General features: G+C 36.7%; 2 protein-coding genes across 2 annotated transcripts; both read left to right on the top strand.

The window, feature by feature from the left end:
• The first annotated feature begins 164 nt into the window (after positions 1-164).
• On the top strand, positions 165-18,947 carry LOC137710156 (elongator complex protein 3-like). The gene is given in 7 exon segments (XM_068449104.1): positions 165-751; positions 978-1,047; positions 1,165-1,285; positions 17,052-17,106; positions 17,255-17,426; positions 18,456-18,769; positions 18,771-18,947. Coding segments are annotated over 7 exon segments (1,443 nt in total). The 3' UTR covers positions 18,895-18,947.
• On the top strand, positions 11,555-15,882 carry LOC137710386 (disease resistance protein RPM1-like). Its single transcript, XM_068449350.1, has 2 exons — positions 11,555-14,295; positions 15,858-15,882. Exons 1-2 carry the CDS (start codon positions 11,555-11,557, stop codon positions 15,880-15,882), a joined length of 2,766 nt encoding a protein of 921 aa, XP_068305451.1.
• Positions 18,948-18,978: the final 31 nt, after the last annotated feature.

Consider the following 18,978-nt stretch of genomic DNA (forward strand, 5'->3'; position numbering starts at 1 on the left):
AATTAAAAGAACTAAAAATAAGAGGCGTTTTAAAATTTTGAGATAGGCTCTTTTACGGACAAGGATTGTCTACCTTCCCATTTTCATTTTCAGTGTCTTCTGTGCCCTTTTGTTTTGTGTGATCACACTTAAGTCACGTTAACAAAAATAAATAGTAATATAAAATGTTAACGTGGTTTAACCGTGACAACACAATCACAATCACAATCAGAAGGGCACCGGAGAGGGCAGACAATCCTTGTCCCTCTTTTACTCCCCTCCCTCTTCCCTCCCATGGCGACTGCAGTGCTGCCAGTATCCGAGCCCGCCAGAAAGCAACCCCAACCTGGTCGGGGCGGATTCGAGGCCCATGGGCTATCCGAAGAAAATGCCCGGTCCGAGCCAGCGCCGAAATCGTCAGCTCCATGGTCAACCTCTCCCGGAAGGGCCAAAACTTCGACCTAAACGCCCTCAAGACCACCGTGTGCCGCAAGTACGGCCTCTCACGTGCGCCGAAGCTGGTCGAAATGATTGCGGCTCTGCCGGAGTCGGACCGTAAGGCTCTTCTCCCCAAGCTCCGGGCCAAGCCGGTCCGAACCGCCTCGGGCATTGCCGTCGTGGCCGTGATGTCGAAGCCTCATCGGTGCCCCCACATCGCCACCACCGGAAATATTTGCGTGTACTGCCCCGGCGGTCCCGATTCGGACTTCGAGTGCAGCACTCAGTCTTACAATGAATACCAGCCTACTAGCATGCGCGCAATTCGGGCAAGGTATGGCTTTCTCGAGTTCATTGACGTATTTTATCGAACACTTGATAGGGAATTCAAGTTTTATGTTATTCATGATTCGTTTCGAAGTTTTAAGTTTTTGGCTTGATTGATTTTTCAGCATGAAATTGAGAGCTTTGTAATGAAGAGATTATTTGAAGGAATTGGTGTTTAAAATTGGATTAGTGAAGTTAATTTGGTAGTTAATCTTTTGGTTTTGTGTGTTTAGATACAGCCCATATGTCCAGGCTAGAAGCAGGATAGATCAGCTGAAGAGATTGGGTCACAATGTAGATAAGGTTTGGCCTGTTCTATGTTTAGAGCTTAAAGAATTTATTTTCGGGTTTGTAGATTTCGGTGATAGAGTAATATGTGTAGTTGTCGCCTTATAACTGGTACTGAATTTGTGTCTTCAGGTCGAGTTCATCTTAATGGGCGGTCCTTTCGTGTCGTTGCCCGCGGATTGCCGTGATTACTTTATTAGAAATCTGCACGATGCGTTATCAGGACACACTTCTGCCAATGTTGAAGAGGCAGGTGCCTACTCCGAGCATGGTGCTACTAAATGTATTGGAACTGCGATGGAACATAAGCCAGAAGATTGAAACTGCGGCACAATTCATTCTTTATAGCGAAACCAACTGCAGTAAGAGACTGAGACCTTATCTTTCCTCCTCTAGGAAAAAGTATGAGCGTGACAAATTGGTGCAAGAAAAACTCTACCAATAAACCAAAGTGTAAACACAAGTAAAATAAACGCACAAGTGGTAGAGCTTCGGTTGACAACGAAGAAATGATACCATTAAGATGGCGTGCTCAAGGACTTTGATTAATCGGAAAACAGCTATTGGCAAGACCCTGCATTGTAAAAGGGGGAAACAAGGGAAAAAAGATCAAACAAGGTCACATAGGTGGTGATTCAGTGCAACAGCTGCAGGATTGCATTTGGTTTTGCTCGACTTGGTATTCATCACAGCGTCGCAATGCAAAGCTTCGCATAAATCAGCTAAGCATTGATGTATCATGCAAGTATGCTTGAAGCAGAGGCAGAATGGTACTTCGGACTTTGAAACAACTCCAGATGCTAACTACCCTTCCCGGGAATACCAAAGGACAAAAGACAGATCTCAAGAGAGGAAAGATGATCACTTGGATGTTTCTTTATCCGGGTTATACAATGCCATCTTGTACAGAAGTTGCTTCTTGCACTAATTGGACAAGTGTTCTAAATCCCAACATATTAAAGCAAGGAAATAGTTTTATGATCTAATTTATTGCATCATGCTACAAGCCTACAACCAAACGCGAAGAGAACCTACACCTATTTTGGGTGCAGAAGATTTGATCTCTGGAATATGAGGCCTATGGGACTCAAATGCAGTAGTGCTTCGATTCGGGAAGACTACCGTTAAAAAGTGAGGTTTGGGTGACGGGGAAATTGAACACAGCAGGATTTCGAGGGCATTGGGTGAATGCTGTTAAAAGTTCATTTCATATATCCAAGAATATGTTACTCTACATTCTCACTACTATCTTTCTATGATCTCCAAGCGTGTTTTTTTTGGCCATTCTCTTTTCAATTTCATATGGTTCCTATCATGTCCCTAAATTTTTGGTTCCTACGTTCTCACAAAAAGATATGGAAACGGAGGGTTGAGTCTAAACATCACCCTATATAGAAAAAACTCTAACATTTCAGCTAAAATCAATAGATTTCGTCAATATTTCTGACATATCGGTTAAATATCGAAGAAACTCTTATATTTCGTTTGAACCAGTGTTTGATATTCCCTAAAGTTTTATTTTAAATTTTCATAATTTCCATAAAAAAAAAACCGATATTAATATCAATATCGATATATCCATCGATATTTTCACAAATTTACATATTATTATTTCTACCAGTAACGATATTTTAAACAATGCTCACTACAACATGCAAACCTAACCTAATTAAGCCCAGCTCAATTGTGCCTCGTGTCGTGCTCATGCTGGTTCATTTAATAAACAAGATGGGCCGACCCATCCCATATTTGAAACCTTTAGCCCAGTGCACCCCACAACAATAATCTAATTCTGCTTGTGTCGTGCTAGCTATGCTAGATGCTGCTTTTTTTTTCTTTTTTTTTTTAATTGAAAATACATATTTAATATACCTTTACTAATTAATAAAACACTCATTGTCAACCAAAATTCTAAAAAATTACCATTTTAACTCTCTAATTAAAACAGAACATGAATAAGAAATATGGGCAAAAATATAATTTCACATAACTAAATTTTGCTAATATTTTTTTCAAAATCTCACCTACATGTAATTATAACATAGCTCTAAAAAAAAATAAAAACTTCTCACTCACACGTTCTCCATCACTCCCTTCCTCTCTCCTATTTCAAAAGCAAAAATAAAAAAATTTCTAAATGTGTGCCCATATGCTAATCTATATAATCTAAACCACATATATATTAATGAAACTTTGCGTCAATTAAAATCCCATAAAATTAACATTCTATCTCTTTAATCAAAACTGAATATAAAAAAGAAATATGGCCATTAATATAATCAAACAAACCAAATATTGCTATTTTTTTGTAAAGCCTCACCCACACACGCATATCTCTAAAAAAAAAAAAAAAAAAAAAAAAAACCTCTCTCCCCTCTCTCTCCACTCCTACGTTCTCTATCTTCCTCCCTCCTTCCATCTCCTTCCATTTTAAAAACAAATGTTCACACGCACATATACTAGTAATATTATTATGCAAAGAGGCTTAATCAACATCTTTTTCAAAATGACAATCAAACCCTATTTTTTCTATTTTAACCTTACTTTTAATACATAACATTTACAATATAAAGATAAAATTATTATTATTATTATTATTATTATACATCAGATATAAAAATAAAAAAAATGCCCACGTTCGGAGAAATCGCCCAACCATTGTCCGATTTTGGTAACTTTTTTTTTTTTTTTTTTTTTAAAATAAAACTAACCTCACTTTTTAATAAAAAAACAAAAAACAAAATAAAATGACCACCTATGTGATTGAAGACATCTGAAAGAGTGGTCAAGAAATTTGATCAAGGAAGAAAGGAATAGATCCCTAAACGTTTGAATTCCACGAATTAAAGAATTGGTAAAGACGTTGAGCTACTTGGAGTCTAAACTTTGGGAAGGAATATGAATACCACTTTCGTAGAAGCTTGGAAGTCGAATCTTGTTCACAACACGAAAATAAGACATAGCCTTCTTTTCTCAGTTGATATTCGTCGAAGAAAATTATTGGTTGGAAATGTTATTTGGATATTGATATAGAATTATTATGAACTATGATCATTGGAAAAGTATCAATGCAAATGAATAACTATGATCATTCGTTGGAGTCGACAATTAGGAAAGTATGAGATTCATAGAACGATAAATGTGTCATGAATAACTATGATCATTCGTTGGAGTCGACAATTAGGAAAGTATGAGATTCATAGAACGATAAATGTGTCATGCATACTAAAATTATTGGAAAAGTATCAATGCAAATGAATAACTATGATCATTCGTTGGAGTCGACAATTAGGAAAGTATGAGATTCATAGAAACATAAAATTAAAAGCAGTCAAGAGACTCTCGAAGCACCAAGATCTATGTTCAGCCCAAAGTCACGAAATAAGGGAGCGAAGCCCTTTCAGTTAAAGTCCGATAAAATGACCAAATTGTGTTTCAAAATTGCAGACTGAGAGTTAAAAAAAAAAAGACTAATGAAAAGAGAAATTTAGTTATCTGTTAACTGGATTAACATTATAGAATGAAGAGCAATCATTACATTCATGTACTATTATTGCTCCCGATGAATTAAATGCATTGTGATTATTACCTTATTGAACTAGTAGCTTATCCATGACAGGTATTGAATTAGAGACTTGAAAAGTACTTGATTTTACCGGTGTTGAAATAGAGACTTGATAAATAGTTGATTTTTTTTTTAAGTGTAAATTTAAAAATGCTAAAGAAACTTTCTTAAGGTAGGACTTCTCATGAACTTTCCGTCACATCATCTTTTTTCATAGTATTTTATAACGTAATAAGAGAATTATGCTAAAATCATAATGTGTTGGATTGTCCCTAAAGAATTCTATTTTTAAAATAGTATCTTTAACATTTATCATAAACTTTTGTAATGTAATTCCAGTGTGCTTGAGTGATTTTCTAAAACCTTGGGATGTAAAATAAGAGCTTTCTTTTTCTTTTTTTTTGCCTTTTTTTTTTTTTTTTGTCGAATCGGATAAATGATCCATGTGGTTATAAAGTATTCGAAAGATAGCCCCGTGCTAAAAAAACTCGGATTTAAACCTGTGGTGTACTCTGTTAGCAAATTTAATCCAAAAATGATTTTTCTGTTAACTATATGTTAATACATGGATAAAATTGTACTTTGACATGTGCACTTCTTCTTCCTAGTCATAATATAATCGAAGCTACATTTTTCGGGTCTACTCTCCGCCTAGGTAACGATGGCATTTGCAGAGTCTGAGACCGAACCCATGATTAAGAAAACATTTTTCATAATTCATCATACATATAAAGTTAACGAAATAACAAATATTAACATACACAAATGGCAGTGATCATGCAAATTACTTATTCATCTCAAAAATTATCAAATGGGCAATCGAACGTAAGAAAGGATTAACTTACGACAACTTCGGCATCTTTTGAGTTTAGAACAGCAAGAAAAGCTCCAGGTATCACCTTCCTCTTGTCAGTTCTCAACTGATTAGCCCAAAGCCTGTTATTGAAACTCCCTCTAACCCTCTCCCCCAAAAACCCAGAATCACCACTGCAGAAACCATTTGGTCTTCTCAAATGGGTGTTTTTCAAAGCCACACAGTAAGAATCCATTCCTGTTGCTTGCCAACTCTAATAGAATTCTAACCGATCAGAAATTGAAAACTCAGATAGCAGTTAAACCAAAATTCCAGTAAGTGTCAAGGTACAATTTTACCCATGTATTAACAGATCGTTAACAAAAAAATCACTTTTGAATTAAATTTACTAACAAAATATACTACAAGAGCTTAAATCCGAATTTTTAACTTTAATAGGACCCCGACCCCACCTCGTTAATTATTGTCAGCTTGCAAAGTACATCCTACAGGACTTGGACTCAGGAGAGGATCCAAGTCCCATCCTACGTGGTTTCAGTTTCACGGTTTCCAAAAGTATTGGTCTTTGTCAAAAAGTTATAATCTTTTTCTTGGTAGGAATCATTAATTTGAGCCTGCTTATTCCTAACTTGGAATGTGAGTTTTGGTATTTTAACTTGCTTCTAAGTTGTGATTATCAGTTTGAGCATGATTATTCTTAACTTTAACGTGAGTTTTTGTATTTTCACTTGCTTTTCGTCGTGGTCACCAGTTTGAGCTTGATTATTCTTAATTTTAATGTGGGGTTTTGCATTTTACTTGCTTCACCATCCTGATCAAATGAAAATGAATAAAAGGCTTGTGAGATTGACGTGAAGGGGTACAGACATATTTTTGAGAGTGAACTTCAATGTCTTCGTCTCATATTTGATATTTTCATTGAGTTCATTGACAAGGGAGTATCTTTGCAACTCTTTTTGTGAGCTTCCAAGTGCCCCCAAGTATGTTATTCTGCACTCTTATTGCCATATGCAATATCCTTCTAGAAATTATCTGGAAAAAAGTATTGCTTATGAGCTGTATCTGATTTTTTGTTTCACTTGTTGTTTCTTATTATATATGTCACTCAGGTTCGAGTATTCAGCCTTGAAAACAAGATTTCAAATTCGATTTCGGCTTCAACAATATTTGCTAGCATAAAAAGGGGTAAGTTATTGACCGTTAAGTTGAATTTGGTTGCAAGTCTAATCAATATTATTTGGTGTTTTATTTAAATAATTTAAGCAAGCAAATGGGTCATGTTTATCATGTTTTTTATTTTGTTTTTATGTTATACCCATTATCTTAATAGGTCGTGTTGTGTCAAACCTGTTGTCTTAACGAATTTTTAGCAGATGACCTGATAACTATTAAATTCGTTAAACGGTCGTGTCATTTCATGTTCAGTTAACAAGCCATGCAAGAATTTAATATACCAAATATCTAGATATGGGAAACCATATCTTATCAGGTTCTTAATGGACTACTCAATAATGACCTGCATCGTTAACGAATCACGCTAAACTCTAATCGGGTGGCAAACAAAGGCGTCTAGACGGGCTAGGGGAGGGGGGGGCTAGCCTTTGGCCTAGGTGGTTTTTTTTTTTTTTTTTTAAATTTTACTTAAATTTACGGAATTGTTATTGGTAGTAAAAATCTAATTGTACACTCTAGAGTCTAAACTTTCAAAAAAAAAAAAACTCTTATGAAAAGTACACAGCTAGATTTTTGGAGTACCAATAATATTACCTAAATTTATTATATAACATATAAATAAATATTTACTTATTCTTAAAAACATACATAATTGTATGTACATAAATTGCAAAATAAAATGACATATAGATTATAAAATATTAGAACATATTAAAAATATAGGAAACAAGCATATAATGTGTCACATCCCGTCCCGAATTTAAACATATTTTACTCTCTGACATTGGAAAATTACAAAAACTCCCCTTAGGGGCTAAGTGGAAATTTGGGTCCTTGTCACTCTTTGTCCCTTTTCACGTCTTTCTAGATAGTACGTGTCTTTACAAACACATGAGCGTGAGCGAAGTGTAAATCGAACAATTTATGGAAATTTCCCAAATTAGGAGCAAAATATTAATTTTGCACCCTCACGAATCCATGGCTTGTTTATCGAGATAACAATGGATTGTCAGTACTGTAGGCTGCAAACTCTAATATTGAGAACCTATTCGTTGATTTCTTTAAGCAAGCAAGTAAGCTCGTCTCCGTTAGTATTTATTTAATTAGGCATCATGCATAATTAATTATTTTTTAGGGTTGACCAAAGACATGCACACACATATTCTCGTAATGCTCGTCACTACGTTTAAGTTACGACGAAGATTTTATGAAACTCAGAACATCAAGGGCATTATTGTAATTCTACTCTTATCTATGCATTACCAATTATTTAAGGGTAAATTACATAATACACCCTCAAGTTGAGGTCTATTACAACCTCATACAATATCTTTAAAACATTTCACTTTCATACCTTATGTACTATTTTATTTCAAAATAATACATCCATTAGATTTTCCATCTATTGGTCTATTAAATGCTGACGTGGCTGCCACGTGACAAAAGTATAATTTTTTATACGTTAAAAATATTATAATATGAACCCTATTAAATGATGTGGCTGCTCTCATTCTCATTCATCCGCCTTAATTCTCTATCTCCTTCACTGTCTGTCTCTCTCTCAACTCTCGTCATCTCTCCATTCCCTGTGTTTACAGAGAAGCCGAGCACCAGAGAACGGCCACCCCACCAGACCACCAAACCTCTCATCTCTCTCTCACACTCTTTCGATGTCATGCTCATTCTCTTAAAACACTCAAACTCTCTCATTCTCATTCATCTGCCTTAATTCTCTATCTCCCTCACTGTCTCTCTCTCTCTCTCAACTCTCGTCATCGCTCCCTTCTCTGTGTTTACAGAGAAGCCGAGCACCAGAGAACGGCCACCCCACCAGATCACCAAACCTCTCATCTCTCTCTCACACTCTCTTTCGACCTTATCTCTACGCACGCTGCACAGAAACGCAGCAGGAACACCACCATCATTCACCATTTTTTACGGCTGGCGTTACCAACCTCGCCACCATGGAAGGTTTTACTAGCCACCAAGGCCAGAAATGAGAGCAGAGCTCTTAAGCGTGACTTCGACCCGAGTTAATCTGAGCTCTATTTGAATCCGAGAATATTCCGGTGAGGGACTGACTTCCCAAGTCGCCGCCCTGTGGCAGTGTGTACAGCGGTGCGTGAAGGAACCCAGGGTCCCTCCTTAAACTTTTCAACGTGCCGAGTTCAAATCGCCTTCCGTTTTCCTAAATTCAATTATTTTAATATATTTTCTTCAATGACCGTACTTTGTACAATATTTGAATTTACGATCGTAATTAATATTTACACAAGTGGTTTCGTAATTGGGTGAAGCGTATCTCAAGGACTTCCAAAAACCTGCAAGGCGGTTTTGACTCGATGAATGGACTATGAGTGGGTCTTTTGGTTTTTCCGAGTATTATATATATATATATATATATGTATGTATGTATGGTCTAAGTTTCACAAACATGGGCACGGACATGGACAAGGCGATACGTTATACGACAATATAGCGACACGATAAATCTTAAAAAATAGGATACGGACACGATTAGGACATGTTAAAATGTAACACGAAAAGGGTAGATAATCGTAATTTGCTACCAATTGTGCTATTTTAAAAAAAATATAATAAAAAATAATAAAATAAAATAATTATGTTCATCAGTGAATTCGTCATACATATTAACTAAAATAACACAAACATAATAACAAGTATAATAATTAAAACAAGAAAGATATATTTATGCCCAATAAAAAATTTTAAAAATAAGCCTAACATCATTTATAAATAAAGAGGGTGAGTGGAACATCAACCACTCACCTCCAATTAAAATAGAATGCAAGTGGAGTAGAGGCTGTAGAGAAGGGACAAGGATTGTCTGCCCTCCTGTGGCCTTTTGTTTGTGTGGTCACGGTTAATCACGTCAACATTTTATATTATTATTCATTTTTGTCTTATTATCTCTATAAAAAAAATAATATAAAATATGGCTTAACTGTGACCACACAAAATAGGAGGGCACCGAAGTGGGAGGGCAAACAATCATTGTCCATAAAGAAGGGGCTGCATAGGTTGCTTCGAAAGAGAGGAAGAGTGGGAGAAGAGAAGTGGAGGGAAGGCGCAAATTAGAGAATCAAGTTAGGTTAGGTCAGGTTGCCTTTAGGCTTTAGTTTTTGTATTTCTAAATTGCCCCAAATGTTTCAATGTTTCCAAAACTCACTCAAACTATTTTTCAAATTTACAAAAATGCCTTTACCGTGTCTTGACCATGTCAAACCCGTGTTGGGGGCGTGTTGGGGGCATGTTGGAGTGTCCCTGCAACCTAGTATATGGTTTTCCTCGATAACTGTTTGTGCATATATGTGACATGTCATGTTTAGTTTTACAAATAGACTTTTCCTATACTTCAATTTTATAATAGTATTCGTAAGCATAAACTTGTGACATGACATCCTTACATCTTGTCTGCTCATTATTACATGTTTGCACAGTGTCTCTTAGTTATTTGTATTGTCTTGGGTCTAGGACCAGCTTCACATGTATGTTCATGTGTACTATTGATATTCGCTTTGGATCCAAAGTTAGGTGTTAGCCTATCCCTAGGTTAGATTTTGGACTCATAGTGATGTGCTTAGCGCCAGCTTTATGTGATGTAGTACTACAATGTAAAATCTACGCCCAGCCTGTTCCATTGTCAGAATATCTCTACAATAGACTTATGTGCCTACATATTAATGAGCTATGACTTATGCTTGTTTTACAACGAGGGTGTTGCACGTTTTCAAAACTTTTATAGTCCTACTCATCCTTCTTTTTTGCCCCCCCAAGATTTTAGTGTCAGAGCTTGTGTGACGACGAGGATTGTTGGCTAGAGTTGACATGTAGGAGGATTTCTCCTTTCGCTATAAATGTTCTTACTCTATCTTTTACTAAATTTAGTTATGCTCTGACATTACTTGTGTGAAAAGGGTTCAACGCCCCTCACATGGACACTCTAGAATTAGTTACTCTATTTTTAAATTAGTCCACACTTTCCACATCACTATCACTTTATGGCTTTGTCACCTTCTAGGAATCAGCCTGTATAGCTTGATTCGGTTGTCCAGGTGGACATTTCGGATAGGGGTGTATCATAATGAGTGCTCATCCAAGTATGCAACAAGTCTATTACAATTTATTAAAAAATAAAAATGCAAAATGAAAGTGTTCAACAAGTCTATTACAATTTATTGAAAAAATAAAATGCAACCTAAAAGTTATTTATTTTCTATGTAAGTGAGAGTCATGACTTCGACAGGTCTAGGCGGACGCCTAGGTAGGTCTAGACGCCCTTTCTTAATTTTCAAATACTTAGGAATTAATCTGGGCGGCGGACAACCGCGTAGCTCCTAGACGGTGCTAGGTGGGGATTTCCAGAACTATAGATAACGTGTTGACCCAAAACCTATTATTTTCATATCGTTTCCTATCCAATTAACGGGTCGTGCAAAATATTTTTAGGCCTTTGTGTAGAGTTCAATCTGCAATCTTCTTTTTGACGTGTGCACTTTCACTTAACAACAATTTTGTGGAACTTGTCAACTGCCACCTACAAAGAATTGGGACTTTTTGTTATCCTTGACACTGACAAAAAAACCACGACATTTGGTGGAAGAATTAGATTGAACGAGTTCGAATATTATCAAACATATTCTTAAACCAAATTCTTTAATTCTGTGTTCTTGGAACAAAGACTCGAGAAAGTAGTTTTTGGACTAAGTTAGGCCCTTCGTTAAACTAAATGAAAGCTAAGAACAGAAATTTAAATTTCTTGAGTACTAGACAATTTCAGGTACCTTATTTAGATCTTGATTTCTTTTGGTTTGTGGTTTCGTTTTGAAAACTAAGCACATAGTTTGTAAAATACAAAAATTTATCCATTGCTTTCTTTTTTCTTTTTCTGTTGTTTTGAAACTTGTCTATTCTGTAGATAGATTGCATACCAAGTATCGAAGGCCAAAATGGAGTCAGCTGCATCATTATTGATTGGGAAAATTGCGGCCATTCTTGAGAACGAAGCATCTTCCGTAGCGGCAGTTCGAGATGAAGTTGATGAGCTTAAGCTGGAGCTCATAAGCATGAAATCTTTCTTAATAGATGCTGAAGGCAAGGAACTACGAACAGAAGGAGAGAAAACGTGGGTTACAAGCGTCAGAGATTTGACCTGCGATGCAGAAAATGTCATTGATGAGTTCCTGTATCACATATATGACCAGCAAAGTGCGGCTCCATTTGCAAAATGGCTCTACAAAACCATTTACTTTCCAAAGAATCTTTGGTTTAGGCATGGCATAGCCAAAAAATTACAGAAAATCACAAAAAAGATCAAAGCCATTCCAGAGAGAAATGAGAGATATGGTGTCTCTACAATAGAAGGAACAAGTTCGGATAGTGTTCCCAGATGGGTGAAGAACAAAGCCGAGTCTTCTCTTTATATTATGGAAGACGAACTAATCGGGATTGAAGACAAGAAGCAAATGTTAATGGGATTGTTGATGAATGGCGAGGAAAATGAAATGGTTGTGTCTGTGGTCGGGATGGGAGGATCAGGCAAGACAACTCTTGTTGCCAATACCTTCATCAACGAAAATGTAAAGCGGCATTTTGACTGTTATGCATGGATCACTGTTTCTCAAACTTATGTGATCGAAGACTTATTCAAAAATCTGATCAAGCAATTCCACCAAGGAAGAAAGGAAGAGGTGAATGAACGTTTGGATTCCATGAGTTACAAAGAATTGTTAGAGATGTTGTCGACATACTTGAAGTCTAAAAGGTACCTCGTTGTATTGGATGATGTGTGGGATATTAAACTTTGGCAAGAAATAAGGATACCACTTCTTAATAGACATCATGGAAGTCGAATCATGCTTACAACTCGAAAGAAAGACATAGCATTCTATTCTTTTGAAGTTGAAAGTCGTTCCTTTGAAATTGAACCTTTGGAAAACAATGAAGCTTGGGAGCTCTTTAGTAAGAAAGCATTCTCAACTTACGAAAATAAATCTTGTCCACCAGAGCTTGAATCATTAGCATGGAAACTTGTGGCAAAGTGTAAAGGCCTACCTCTGGCAGTGGTAACTTTAGGTGGTCTAATGTCTTCCAAGAGGTCATCATTGGAATGGAGAAGCGTATATAACAGCTTGAATGAGCACTTGACTAACCATCCTATGCTAGAACCAATGAGCAGCATCTTGTTGCTTAGTTTCAACAATTTGCCCAACCGGTTGAAGCCATGTTTCCTATATTGTGCCCTTTTCCCAGAAGATTATCTCATCAAAAGAAAAAGGTTGATCAGGTTGTGGATAGCTGAAGGGTTTGTTGAACCAAGTGATGAGGTCACACCAGAAGAAGTTGCAGAGGGCTATCTTGCGGAACTTATTGCTCGTAGCATGCTACAAGTTGAAATTAGGAATGAAGCTGGAAGACCAAAAGAATGTAAGATGCATGATCTTTTGCGTGTGCTTGCTTTGTCGACATCAAAAAAGGAAAAGTTTGGTGCTGCATATGTTGGTAGAGGAATAGTAGATAAAGCTGAAATCCGCCGAATGTCAATTCAAACAACTGAAAGAGAAATTGATTCTTGCACAGGTATGTCAGAGCTTCGCTCCTTTCTTGTCTTTGGCGCGTTAAAGAGATTACCTTCTGGATTCAAGTTGTTGAGAGTTCTAGATTTGGAGAATGCTCCAATTGATAGATTTCCAGATGAACTAGTGTTCTTGTTCAACTTAAGGTATTTAAATTTAAAGGGAACTTTAATTGAGGAGCTTCCAGAATCCATCGGACGGCTTCGCAACCTTCAAACCTTGAACATCCGTGACAGTAAGATAAAGGCACTTCCGAAAGCAATCTACAAGTTACTAAACCTACGTCATCTGATCATGTATCGTTACACTGGTGATTGGGAGGGCTTTAGATATGTCAATGGGACAAAAGCAGCATCTGATCTAAGTAAATTACAAAAACTGCAAGTTTTGTCATGTGTTGAATCAGATGGAAACATTATTAAAGTCATCAAGAACATGACCCAACTTAGAAGGATCGGTATTACAAATGTGAAAGCAAGTGATGAGATGGACCTATGTGGCTCCCTTCAAAAGTTTAAGCTCCTCCACTATTTGTTTTTGATGGCAAGTGATGAAGAGGAGTTTCTTCGAGTTAATGCACTACATTCGCCTCCTCCAGACCTTCAAACGGTTATTTTGGTTGGAAAACTAGAACAGGTACCTCTTTGGTTTGGTTCACTCCATAACTTGACATGTATATATCTACATTGGTCTAGACTTGAAGAAGATTTGCTACCTCATATTCAAGCATTGCCGAATCTTGGAAGGCTTATGCTATATAATGCTTATGTTGGCGAACGTTTGTGTTTCTCCGGAGGCTTCATAAAGCTTAAGTCTTTGACGTTGAGCAACTTCCCCTTATTGAATAGTATAGCTATAGAGAAAGGGGCGATGCCAAATCTCGAGGTCTTATTCATAAAGAACTGCATGGAGTTAAAGACATTGCCGCAGGGCATTGAGTTCCTTGCTAAAGTAGAACGCTTGATGCTGGCGCATGTTCCAGTGCAACTTATAGAGTCCGTAAAAGGAGGCATGGATCAACTAAAGGTACAGCACATTCCTGATATCCACCTGTATTACAACATACAAAATAGGTGGTGTTATGAAAGATTGTTTGGTATTCACTCTCATAAAAGGTACGCAATCATTATCCTTGCATAAAATTTGAGTAATGCTAGACTTACCACATTTTTCGTACCACCTGTCTAATATAGGTAGAGCCCCTTAACATATGTAATCTCATTTCTATTAGAGAGGTGGTACAAATAGAGTAAGAAAAATGTGGTAAAAGTAACATTTTTGTAAAAAAAAAATTTCACAATATAATCATTTTAACTAGGGTTTATATTATAAATAATCCCTGAAATTGACTCATCTCAACAAGATGTTCTCTGAAAATTGAAAATCGATCAATGTAGTCCCTGAAAATGGATGTCGCAAATCAATGTGATCATTCCATTAAAAATTTGTCAAAAATTCTATTATGTGTTGATATGACACATAACTAGGTCTCACAAGTCTAATTGAGTATAGTTATAAGAATTAAAATATTTAATTAATAAAAAACAAATTTTCATTTTGTATAATTAAAAACTGAAAAAAAAGCAACAAAAAAAGAAAAAAAAAGAAAGGAAACAATGAAGAAGATGAACAGTTCATCATCTTCTGTTCTTCTTCTTTTTCCCCTCCCACCCCCGCAACCACTACACCCTCACCACCCCGTCGCACATGTAACCTGATGGGCCATCTGTGTGTTTCAGTCATGAATTACAGAGTTCATCAACAACAATTAGAGGCGCGCGTTTTGAAAACGACCATAAAAAAATGCAATCATTGATTCAAATCAATAAATCTGATCCTAAATATTGCAAACATGTAAATTACAAGATTCCCATGTTAGACATAATCTTTGAACATTTGTTTGTAAATTGGGTAATGAGTCCATGGGAAGTTAGATTGTTTAAGGAAAGTTGGGGTGAGTCTCAAATCCGCCATAGATGCTGGTCTTCTCCTTCGGTTTCTTTGGAGTTTGGGCTCGTGGGTTCCTAATTTTTTTCCAAAAGTTGTTTGCTTTTGTCTGGGATTCATGGGTTACAAAGCATAAATGTGTGTGTGTCTGGGAAGCGAAGAAGAAGATGAACTGTTCGTCTTCTTCCCTTTTTTCCATTTTTATTTTTCAAGTTTTTAATTATTGAAAAACAAAAATTGTTTTTTAATTATACAAATATTTTTAATTTAATAATAATATTTAATTAAACTTGTGGAACCCAGTTATGTGCCACATCAGAACATAACAGATTTTTAACGGAATGACCAAAATGATTTGTAACGTCAATTTTCAATGGCTACGTCGATCGATTTTCAATTTCAATAATCATTTTGATGGGTAAGTCAATTTCATAGACCATTGGTGATAAAAACCCTTTTAACTATTACATTAGAAAGGTTGATGATTTTCATACTCCTTTTTTTTTTCCTTATACTCCCCTCCTCTTGTTTTTGTTCGTTAATGTTTTGATTTGTTCAATTCTAAGGCTACGAAAAAGAGAAATTAGTGCATCAGAGTGTAAAAATCATTTTCCCTTGCAATTTGCATGTCCAATCTTATACAGAAGTCTGGCAAAGAGATAAAATATGCATGCATTGAGATTTTATTCGGTAATTGTGTTTATTTTGTTTTGTAATATCTTTTTTGTAGAATCAAGCCTCAGAAGCATTTGTGAGACTGTAGTGAGTTCTTCTTTGTGCCAGTTGATTTTGCAGTGAATCTCGACTTTCGTTATAGTAACAGAGCTGACTATATACGTGTTGAGTCATTCGCCCTGCAAGGAAGAATCCGTCCATTGTTTGTGTGTTGTGTGAAGTTGCAAACATTGATCGATCTTGGTTTCTTATTTGCCCTTTGTGAAATTGAATAATGCCCAAGATTCTGTTTGTGTAACTGAAACTTATATTATTGATTGCTTGCGTGTGTTTTTATGTAATAATATTGGTTTGGAACTAAATCTGTCACTGATGAGAATAATGGCCAAGATTCTGTTTGTGTAACAAGAACTTATATTATTGTTTGTTTGCATGTATTTTGATGTAATAATATTGGTTTGAAACTGAATCTGTCATTGATGAGATTATGGCCCATTTTTCATTTTCAATATTTATTGTTTTTCATCGAGTTTTCGAATATATTGTTTTAGAGAGGCAAATTTTGTGACGAATGTTTTAACTCACTATGGTTTCACCTAAAAAATTATTAGATGGTATGGTATTACTACATCGGCTGCTGGTGATACTTCTATTCAAATTTTAACATGTATGCAGTTTCTTACAGCTGGATTAAAAGCCTTTTTTAATTTAAAATTAAATTTTTATTTTTTCAGTTTAAACAAAATTAAAAGGACTAAAAATAAGAGGCGTTTAGACACAGATACCTAGCTTTTAAAATTGGATAATGCTAGTTGATTAACGTGGTTATTTTGTATTCGTGACATATCATTTAATTTATAAATTTGGTTTAAAATTTTGACATTTCTAGCATTATCGTTTAAAATTTTGAAGTAAATTGTAGTAATAATCCCTTAACTTTAACTCAATTGGAGAAATGGTCCCTTAACTAAAATTCCATTACCATTGGTCCCTCAACTCATTAAAACGTGCAGCTATGGTCCCTCAACTAAAAATCTATTACCACAGTGTAGACAAGGTTTGGCCTGTTCTATGTTTAGATCTTAAAGAATTTTTTTTCGGGTTTGCAGATTTCCATGACTGAGTAGTATGCATAGTTGTCGCCTTATAACTGGTACTGAATTTGTGTTCTCAGTACAATGTGCATGTGTTTTCAGTACAATGTGCACACTGTGTTATCGGGACACTTCTGCCAATGTTGAAGAGGCAGTTGCCTACTCTGAGCATGGTGCTACTAAATGTACTGGAATGACACTGAAACGTGAGTTTTTAGTTTATTTTCGAAGCCGTTGATTTCTCATTCTTGTGTTTAACTTGGTTGGCAGTAATTTTTAGCTTACCATCTAGTTTCCAGTTCATCTGGTCGGTCCAGAAAGTTAACGAAGGTAGTTGTAACTTTTTATTCTGCAGGAGGCCAGATTATTGCCTTGGACCTCACTTGAGACAAATGTTTTCTTATGGTTGTACAAGACTAGAAATTGGAGTTCAGAATACATATGAGGATGTGGCTCGGGACACCAATAGAGGTCATACCGTAGCTGCTGTGGCTGATTGTTTTTGCTTGGCAAAGGATGCTGGTTTTAAGGTCAGCCTAGTACCTTATAACTTACGTTCAAATTATTGTGCTCTCCCATAATTCAGCGAAAATATTTTACTATAATCTAGTTGGTTTTGCTGTTACCATTCACTTTGTCTAAGTTCAAGAAGAAGCATGTGTTTGTAATTGTATGACCGTAATCTTTATGAACTGCAATATTAAAAGCCCTGAGGACTGTTTACAATATGCATTTTTGCTGTGTATTCTTGTCGTTCATGTTGATTTACTTTTGTTTCTGTTGGAACCCCCATTTGTCCCACATCGGACAGAGGAAGAAGAGAAGAGTACTTTAAATAGAATTACTCCACTCTAACTAATACTGAGGCATTTTGTGATAAAACTTCACACCTGAGGATTGGGCAGATAGTAAAGTGAGGACAGTATCAGTGTTGTTGGAGTGGGCCCTCGACCCGTCGACCTGAAAAATTCCACATGGTATCAGAGGCACGGGACGGGCCCGCACTGCCACGTGATTGGGTGGGTCCCTTTTGGCCCCGCTCGATGTCCACGTAGGCCAAAGATGCCATGTGATTGGGTGGGTCTCCGTTTGGCCCGGCCCGATGGGTGAGCCCCCACTGGCTCTACGTGGTTACCGATGTGGATTTCCATGTGTGATCCATAAAATAGGGTCGCACATGCGGAGGAGTATTGGAACCCCCATTTGTCTCACATCGGACAGAGGAAGAAGAGAAGAGTACTTTAAATATAATTACCCCACTTTAAATAACACCGAGTCCTTATGTGATAAAACCCCACACCTGAGGATTGGTTACCCCACTTTAAATAACACCGAGTCCTTCTATGATAAAACCCCTCCTTCTGTGATAAAATCCCACACCTGAGGATTGGTTACCCCACTTTAAATAACACCGAGTCCTTCTGTGATAAAACCCCACACCTGAGGATTGGGCAGGTAGTAAAGTGGGGACAGTATCAATGTTGTTGGAGTGGACCCTCGACCCGTCGACCTGAAAAATTCCACAGTTTCATGCTAATAATTTAATGCATTTGCTCTAGGTGGTTGCATACATGATGCCTGATCTTCCAAATGTTGGGGTGGAGAGAGACATGGAGAGTTATCGGGAGTTCTTTGAGATCCCCTCGTTCAGAGCAGATGGGCTTAAAATTTACCCTACACGCGTGATCCGTGGGACTGGACTCTATGAGCTTTGGAAAACGGGCAGGTATATAAATTACCCACCTGAGCAACGTGTGGTCAGGTATGTGGGTAGTCATTCTTGTTTGAACGTGTTTTATGCAACTGAGGCTACAAACATGACCCCTCAAATCCCTAGAAAAAATCTTTACTGAACATTCTTGCTGGTTCTAGGGCATACATAACAAAATTAGGCCAGACCAAGTGGAGCTTGTTCGTCGTGATTATATGGCAAATGAAGGATGGGAAACATTTCTTTCATATGAAGATACTCGCCAGGTATTCGTTCTTTATATGTGAGAGAGTGCTTCGTCACACGAAATGATCATTCTATTCTTGTCATGTGCAGAAGTGTTGAGCTGATGGAATATAAACACTTAAAAA

Source organism: Pyrus communis, chromosome 12, assembly GCF_963583255.1.
Source record: "Pyrus communis chromosome 12, drPyrComm1.1, whole genome shotgun sequence".
NCBI classification, from domain to species: domain Eukaryota; kingdom Viridiplantae; phylum Streptophyta; class Magnoliopsida; order Rosales; family Rosaceae; genus Pyrus; species Pyrus communis.